The sequence below is a fragment of the Ascaphus truei genome, chromosome 3, assembly GCF_040206685.1.
Source record: "Ascaphus truei isolate aAscTru1 chromosome 3, aAscTru1.hap1, whole genome shotgun sequence".
Classification (NCBI taxonomy): Eukaryota; Metazoa; Chordata; class Amphibia; order Anura; family Ascaphidae; genus Ascaphus; species Ascaphus truei.
The window spans coordinates 154,975,292-154,984,389 of record NC_134485.1 but is presented as its reverse complement, the minus strand read 5'-3'; the positions used below and the strand labels follow the sequence as shown (position 1 = coordinate 154,984,389).

Below are 9,098 nucleotides of genomic sequence, written 5' to 3'. Positions count from 1 at the left end.
AATTTGGCATTTTGCTACTCCCTCAGTCCTAAAGACATCAGTAGTATCCCACAAATTAATGGTTAAAATATACATAGAAATTCCTTCTGCTGGCTGCATTGATTCCATGCTCGGCCCTACCAATAGGATCTGAAAAACTACAGGTTTTCATTTTAACACACGGCAAAGCACTTTAGGTAACTGAAGAAGACAAACAAGGCAATGGTATGACCTTTAAGTTATTAAGAATGTCACAGCATAGACAGCTAACCCGAATTTTAACAGTAGTTAATATTTCCATATTTTGAAACAGTAAATAAAAAAAGGGTTTGTGCTAAACATAAAAACTTTTACACCACTTACACTGTGCTGAACATCATCAACTGCGTTGCTTCTTTCATCATTGCCATTGTAGTTCTGTATTGCTTCGGTGTATGTCCTAAGGAAAGTGTCCTTGATCTAAAAACAACACATGTAAAGAGGTTTTGAATAATCTCTGTAGAGACTATATTAAATGAGGAAAAAAACAAAACATGTTTAATGTTAAGAGGCTAATTTTATATATACACGGGAGCTGCTATTTGGGACGGTTTTATACAAAAAGCCCCACTGACTTCAACAAGGATTTTTGGCAGAAAATGTCCTGAATGGTCGTTTTGTCGTCGTATGTAAAGAACAAGTCCACAAGCATCACAGATAACAGATTATTTCCTTTATATAGGCTCAAATTATGGGAGGTTCCTAAAATATTTGATGGGCTAATTTCTGGTATTTATTTTATTATAATACTATACATCAATTAAAACAATAAGGTTTTGGTAAAGAAAGTAGCCGGTGCTACTGTTGCTGTGTGTGACAATGGAGGCTACGTAACAATGTATCCCAGCTACCAACTCGGGCAATCACACTGCTCCTCTGGAGCGAAGAACGCCATCTGTCACTTAGTGGAACAGAAGGACTCCTTCCTGACCATCATCAGTGAAAGAGCAGACACACATTTATTTCCTTCCCAGAGGAGCTATAGAGACGTGTGTCACTTCATTTCCCTAATGTTTTTCTCCTTTTGTTGTTGTACATCATGTTTGTTGCACACATTATAATGCGCCTATGAAGTTGACCTCATGTAAAAGTGGTGTTGTAACACAAATACATTATTACCTTGCGGTCAGCGCAATACATCTGTGCGTTATATGACATTTAAGTCTATTTATTTGTTTTGGGTACTTGCCATGTGTAACAAACATTGGTGTGTAGCCGATTCTCTAATGTTCTAAAACCATCCTTTGTTCTCAAATATCTTTTGCAAATTATGAAAAATGTGTGTTTTTGAAGGAGTGGGATATTTTGCCTTAATATAACCTTAGTGTCACACATCCAGCTTTACAATGCAGATGATAGCAACCAGGCCAGAATGAAGAATGATGGGACACTAGTTTGACTGTAAACTGCTTAATGCAGCCAGACAAATGCATGTAAAGGAAGGAAGCTAAAAATCGGACACACACAGAGCAATATTTATTAAGTATCTGTGAGGCTCAGGTAGCCACGCCGCCATCAGCGTGCTTCTCACTCACTGCTACCACCGCAGGCTCCTCCGCTCCCACCTCCTGCAACGCCTGGTAATCTCCGCATTACATGCGCGCCAAGCCGGAAATAGCATGGACCTCGGGCCCGTGCGGCGCGCACACGGACGCACGCTCTCACTGACAGTCCGCCTCCCTACACCTGCACTACCACAGCCCTCACTGGACACACACCCCCACGCTGCAGGTTCCTCATTGGACTTTCCTCCCCTACTTATGCTCAGTTGCAACACTGGCAAATCGGCTGAGCATAGTTCCAGTTGTGTTGCACTCACCTCTTCTCTGCCTCCACAGTCTTGCTGCTTATCTTCCTGTGTACCGACCTGTCTTTCTACAACAATTCGCTCTTCTCCAAATGGACTACGACGACTCGGCTTTCTCCAAACCCAGACACGGCTAATGGTACATGCAAAGTTCCGTACCTCTCCTCCTCTGACCCCAGCAAGTATATCGACCATCTGCACCTCTCCAACCCCGACTCGGCTACCCCGAGCAACTCTACACTCCAGACGCGCCCCCGAGGCTGTGTGTGGCATATTATCCTTTCCCACCTCAGCACTGTGGTCCCGTTTTGATTGTGGTGAGCACAGCGTGACAGTATGCCCAGCCCCACTAACATTGACCACGTTGAGGTGGAGAGAACTCTGTCCTCTCACTCCAATATGTTCTCTAGACTAGAGAGATAGCTGGAGCAAAATGACCATCGGATGGACCTGCTACAGCAGAGCCTCCATTCCCTCACTGTCCAGGTGCAGATCGCCTCTCCCGTATCTACTCCACTGACAACTGCCGCTGCTACCCCGGTTCCCACCATGACTTCTACAGAACCCCGTCTTCCGACGCCTAACCGTTACGCAGGAGATCCCTATGGGTGAAGAGGTTTCCTAAACCAATGTTTTATCCAATTTGAGATCACCCCTTCTCGTTTTGTTTCTCCAAGATCCAAGGTGGCCTACATCATTTCTTTACTTACGGACGACCCGTTGGCTTCGGCTTCCCCCATCTGGGAGCCAAGGTCGGACCTTTCACAGGACATCGGTCTCTTTGCCAGGGAGTTCCGTAGGGTCTACGGCACTACAGGACGCAAGATGACTGCTGCTTCCTCCCTATTCCATATCTCCCAGGGAGACAGATCGGTCGCCAGGTATGCCCTGGAGTTCCGCATTATTGCGTCCGAGACGGACCAACAAGGCCTTATCTTCCGCCTTCAGCAAGGCCTTGCGGAGACCCTCAAGGACAAACTTGCAGCCCAGGAGCGCCCCACTGATCTGGAGGAACTGATTGCGGTCTGTATTCGGGTAGATCAACGCCTGCAAGAGAGGAGGGCCGAACGTTCCCGTCAAAGGAGACCGAGATCCCCTCCTCATTTCGTTGCCCCAGTCTCTCCCCACTCTGATGCTCCGGAAACCATGAAACTAGGGGGGGGAGGAGGAACAGGTTATTCCCGTCTGAGAAGCAACGCCGCCCAGCGCTGGCCTTTGTCTATACTGCGGCAACTGCGGCCATCCTGTTTCTCCACAAGCTGGGAAATGCCAACTCCCAATGAGATCCCGGGGAGTCTTGTTGGGAACACTATCAATCTCCCCTATCACTAAAGAGAGCCTCCCTACCCGAATTATGATACCAGTTGTTCTTACCGGGGAGAATTTTCACATCACTGCTATGGCTTTTGTGGATTCCAGATCTGGATGTAATTTTATATATCAATCCTTTGCAGAACAGAATAACATTCTACTCATCCGCAAGAATATTTTATTTTTATTTATTTATTTATAACATATTTTACCAGGAAATAATACATTGAGAGTTTCCTCTCGTTTTCAAGAATGTCCTGGGCATAGAGTTAAATGACAAATAATACATGGTTACAAATATATACAAGACATTGCATGCACAATTAAGATACTATATATTATGGGCGTATGTAACAGTTACAGACCAGATTAAAATGTGAGACAGCTTTGGTTTTGAAAGAACTTAAACTGGTGGTGGATGTGAGAGTCTCCAGTAGGTTGTTCCAGTTTTGGGGTGCACAGTAAGAGAAAGAAGAGCGGCCGGATACTTTGTTGAGCCTTGGGACCATGAAAAGTCTTTTGGAGTCTGATCTCAGATAATAACTGCATGTGGTAGGGATGAGGAGCTTGTTCAGATACAGTGGCGGCCAGCTTTAATCTAAAGCGGCTGCCTCCACGGGTTAAAAATAGCTGCGGACGGCGCACGGCAATCTTCAGCCATTTTCGGCCGGTTTTCCCGCGCCTCTTTTCTGCCTCCACAGTCTTGCCTTGTCTTGCTGCTTATCTTCCTGTGTACCGACCCGGCTTTCCACGACGATCCGCTCTTCTCCAAACCTGACGACTTTACTCTCTCCAAACCCAGACATGGCTACTAGTAGCTGCAACGTTCCATACCTCTCCTCCTCTGACCCCGGCAAGTATATCAACCATCCGCACCTCTCCAACCCCAACTCAGCTACCCCGACCAACTCTACACTCCAGACGCGCCCATGTGACTGTGGGTGTCCTAATATCCTTTCCCACCTTAGCACTGTGGTCCCGCCTTGTTTGTGGTGAGCACAGCGTGACAGCATCGTAGCCGTTACCTTGGTCGAGTGAAAATTTTCTTTGAAAGATGGGCAGGTTTTTGAAATTCAGATTTTTCCCCAAAAAAATTTGAGCAAATTCGAGCCAAAACTCGAGAAAGCTTATCCTCATGAAAAAAAAAATGTTAGTGGGCAAACTTTTGGGTTTGCAAATGAAAAACTTGTAAGTTTCTGGAAAATTGTTTGAATCCAATTTGTTTTTGGTTTTGTAATCATGTAAAAATCTTTGGCTGCCTAATTCTCCCCCCCCCCCCCCATATAATTATTTACAAATGCAAAACCGAAACCAAATTTAGTCTGGGCAAAACCAAACCCCGAAAAAATTTTTTAGAGCCAAAATATCAATGCCCACCCGATATTTCTTTATTGCTCTATATTGCACGGCAGCACCCAATGTTTTACATCTGTATTTTAAATGATGTTTGAGAAAATCAAACAGACCTGGGGTACGGTGAATGGTCTCTTGGCCATTGTATGGGTTTATTAAAAAGAAAAGAAAAAAACTATTCACCATACAGTGTGATGGCTAAAAAAACAACAAATCTGTAATGTTTTACTGCTGCGGCCGAGTTTATTCGAGCATTTGCCCGTTCTCGGCCGCAGCAGTAACCTGGCGCGTGCCGGAGGGTGCCGGGCGCGCGCCGAAGCAGCGGAAGAGCGCCCTCCGATTGGGGCGCTCTCCCTCCCGCTGCCGGGTCCGCCGGGTCCCCCGGAACCCCCTGCCGCCGTCCCCCACATCGCGGGACACCAGGGCTCCCTCGGGGAGCCCTGGACGCGCGTGCAGGGGGCGCTGACACCCGATGACGCGTGACCGCGCATCGGTGACGCGCGGCACGCTGAGGGAGTGGGGCTAGCAAGCCGGGGCATCCCCCGGCTTGCGGAACTAGCCCTACTCGAATAAAACGTGTCGGTAGTGTATTGTATAAAAAATAGTCTTCCACTAGATGGAGCCATATGTAATACAGTAAACCCAGGCTGTGCTTAAAAGCTGTGTAATGCGGCAGGCATAAGCTTATAGGGGTCCATGTTAACATAGATTGAGGGGGGAATACTCGTGACGTCAATGCGGGTGGAAATTACCGGTATAAAGTGATATAATATGCGCAAAAACTACTTAACAGGTGATCACTACTAATTAAGTGAAGTGAATATAGCACTCTAATAGAGTTAATATCAAGTGCACATACAATATATTGCACATAAAGTGAAAAAATAATAATAAGTGTGTAACAGGGGACTTATCCCTGTTCACAAATGTGCCTCTAATCCAGCAGTGTGGTGGTTAACTGCTGGTAGGCAATTAACTAACCCCACCTACCTGATTGCTTAGAAAAGCCTGTCTTGTGAGACAGGAAGTGACTCCTTAGCTCTGACTGTGAGCTGAACTTTGGAGACAGAGCAGTGGTTCTTGAGTCTCCCAGGAGAGACTGACCAAGAAAACACAGATCTCTGGAGCTGACAAATAAGACTTCTAAACCTGGATGCTGAAATTTTCTGTGCACGCATGGGTGCGGTTCCAGGAGAGCAAAGAAGCTTACTCTACAGCAGCTAACAGATAAGACTTTCATTCTTAAGAGACTTCTTATATCTGCTTATGTCATGTTATGTGTTTGGGGCTGGGAGACATGCTTAACTGGGAGATGTGAATTGATTGCATAGGATTTCACTAGAAATACTCCCAAGTGAATAGAAGCTTTGTTCCCCCCCCCCCTGTGTTTGGATGGATTTCCTGATGAAAAGGAAAAGGCACAATAAAGCCTTATTATAATTTCACCTTATAAAAGTCTCCAATTGTGTACCTCTGTGAACATCCGTCTACAAAGTGAAATCCATAATAATGATAAATTTTAATTTTAATTCCTTGCTCAGACCCTCTGGTGGGGTTTGTCAATGCGGGTGTACACAGGCTAGGGAAGCTCCGTGCACCCCGCCGAGAAAAAAACCTAAAATCCCCTGATCGCTGCTCTGGTGGGGGGGTCACTGAAGCTGCCGAGTGCTGGGCTTCAGATTGTGATCAGCTGCCGGGCTTGGGGGGAGGGGGTCAGTAATGCTGCGGGGAGAATGCTGGGGAAATCCGATATTGGACCTTAACTACAAAACTATTTTATCGGATATACTCCGACATTCGACCGGAAAGGGTTAAAGAAATGCAAGCAAGTTTTCAGTCAGCTCAGGATAGGGCAGTAAGGGATTTTAAAACAGAAGTCTCTGTACTACTACTACTACTTCTAATAATAGCATGTTCTTGTATAGCGCTGCATGTTTTACGTTGCGCTTTACAGAGACATTTTGCAGGCACGGTCCCTGCCCCATGGAGCTTACAGTCTATTTTTTGGTGCCTGAGGCACAGGGAGATAGAGTAACTTGCCCAAGGTCACAAGGAGCCGACACCGGGAATTGAACCAGGCTCCCCTGCTTCAAACTCTCAGTGCCAGTCAGTGTCTTTACTCACTGAGACACTAAAAGAACTACATAGCTTGAAAATAAGATGGAAGTTTCCCTACAAAATCAGGTAAATACAGACGATGAGGATGGAATGTGCGATATGGAGAACAGGGAGCTAAGGCAGAATTGACTAATCTGGAGGTCCCTGAGTCGGTATCCACGGAAGCCCTCCATCCATATCTAAAAAGACTGTTTACGTAAATTGACCCTCAGCTACAAGATGCAATCTTATGATGGATAGAGCTCTTAGAGCCTTGGGACCGAAATTTGATGACCCCGAAAGAAGCAGAGATGTGGTCCTAAGCCTCCACCAATATGCAACCAAGGAAAAGATTATAAAAGGCTGCAGAAACAGAGACTCAAATGAATTTGAAAACAGCTCCATCCAGATCTTTCAGGACCTGTCCAGGATGACAACTGAGAGGAGGAGAGGGCTGCAATCAGTAACGGTGATACTTCAAGAAAAGGTATTCGCTACGATGGGCATTTCCATTCTGCCTTGTAGTCAACCACGAAGGCAGACAGATCTTGATCCGATACATCGAAGAATCAGCATCTTTCCTTTCCGTGTTGGTCTGACCCCCAGGGATGGAGTCGGTCAACGACAAAAACCTTGGGATGACGACACAGATGACGATCGATCGGCTGAGGGTGCAGTTGCCCGAAGATAAAAAAAGACCCAAGTCCATCTGTGCCTTTGAGAGACTCTTGTCAAATCACTCTCCTGTAGTTTTCTAGAACTTAGGAAGATTTAACTGGAATACACAGCTGTTTTCTGAAATCGTTGATCCACCTACATACGATGATTGTAAGATGCCTACACCGGTCCTATAACTCTGCTTGCTCCCCCTCTGTTTTTCCCTTTTTTATTCCTTATTACCTTTGTAGGTACTGTTTCATCAGAGTCTTGGAGTTGACATCTATATCTTGGAAGCTGGTCTGCTGATCGGTGGAATAAAAACAACGATCGTGCAGTTTGTGAGACATAGCTTCGGCTAAGATGCAGGTGAGATCAAGTGACTGAGAATAGAGGAAGGTGGGGTGTAGGAAGAAGCCCTGTATGCCCGACATCAGATCGCCCCCAGTAGGATAGTAAAGGGTTATTGATTAAGTACAACACAGTTGGGAGCAGGTGGGTATTAACCCCTCTGCTATCAAGTGTGTTCACCAGCGCTCTTACCTATAGACTTTTATATATATTCATTGACATATAAAAAAAGAGAAAATAACAAGGGATTAATGACTCATAGTGTCCCTAGACATTTTCTTTATAAACACAATAAGGATCCTGCGAAATTAAAGGTTACTGGAATAGAACATATAGGGCCCAATGAACATGGAGGGGACAGGGTGTGAAAGCTGAGACAGAGAGAGACTTTTTGGATACATCAGCTTAACACCTTGTCTCCCAATGGGCTCAACGAAGAAATTGATATGGCAGCATTTTTATAATATTAAATAGATTTTAAAATATCATTATTACAGATAAATGAATATATATGGGGTACTAACATTTTGTTTTTACAATGTTTTATAATGTCTATTTAATAATTAATAAATCGAAATAATGTAATGGTATTTGCTTGCAGTGTTCACAGAGTTTTTTACTTAATACATAAATTATTTTAAAGTGGTATAATAAATTTGATATTTTAAATTTGGTCTATTGTAACATAATTATATTGCATGCTATTAAAGATTATCTTTTAATTATGTTGTATACTCATGAGAACACTGCAGATAAGTACCAATCTGGCACTGATGCAAATGATTATTTGATTGTATAATTAATAATCGTATGATATAAAAGACTAAGACTTGAGCAACCAGCAATGAAAGTGCCCCTGACGAAGAGGACAAGCGTCCTTGAAACGCGTAGGGCGGACATTGCTTTGGTTGCTGTTGCTTGTTGGGAGTCATCACTTGGGTATTGAGAGGACGCAGTGATTGGAGTCTCTGGATCTCCGAGCTCAAAGTGGGAGCAGGTGACCGCCCATAGTCCAACCCCCTGATCGACGTCACGAGTCAGCTGACGCGGAAGTGGAGCGACTACCGATGGGAGAGAGGAGGAGGGCTGAACATCACCGTACCCAAACGAGCAGAAGAGTCTAAGCACCCCTGTTCCTGCGGTCATTATTGATACCAAAATGCTTGTACCAACTTTTTTTCTGTGAGTTTTTATAACCGTTTTTATTTGACTATAAACCAAACTATACTACTCTATGGGCCTTGCGCTTTTTTCTTTTCTCTTCCCCCGCCCCCAGTAGGGCCTGGCTGCAAATTACGGATGAGTGGCTGGTTACACTCATTTCTTTGTAGTTTCATTTTTGGTTTGGGTGTTTTTTCTTTTGTTAGTATCCAAGTTCCTGGAGGGTGAAAGTTCCCCTATTTTTGTTTCCCACTCCCACCTGTTCCCCACAACCATCAATGTTTTCTGTTCACAACTTTCAACATGACATTGGGAATGGCTAGACAAGCGCCATTGAAGTTAG

The 9,098-nt window shown here is 44.7% G+C and overlaps 1 protein-coding gene across 1 annotated transcript in view; it reads right to left on the bottom strand.

Annotated features, from left to right (window-relative positions):
- TSPAN7 (tetraspanin 7) overlaps nt 1-9,098 on the bottom strand; it is a 494,015-nt gene that overhangs the window by 141,581 nt on the left and 343,336 nt on the right. The window contains exon 4 of the mRNA XM_075589681.1: nt 343-438. Within this exon, the coding sequence (XP_075445796.1) occupies nt 343-438 (96 nt within the window). The remainder of the gene's footprint in view (nt 1-342; nt 439-9,098) is intronic.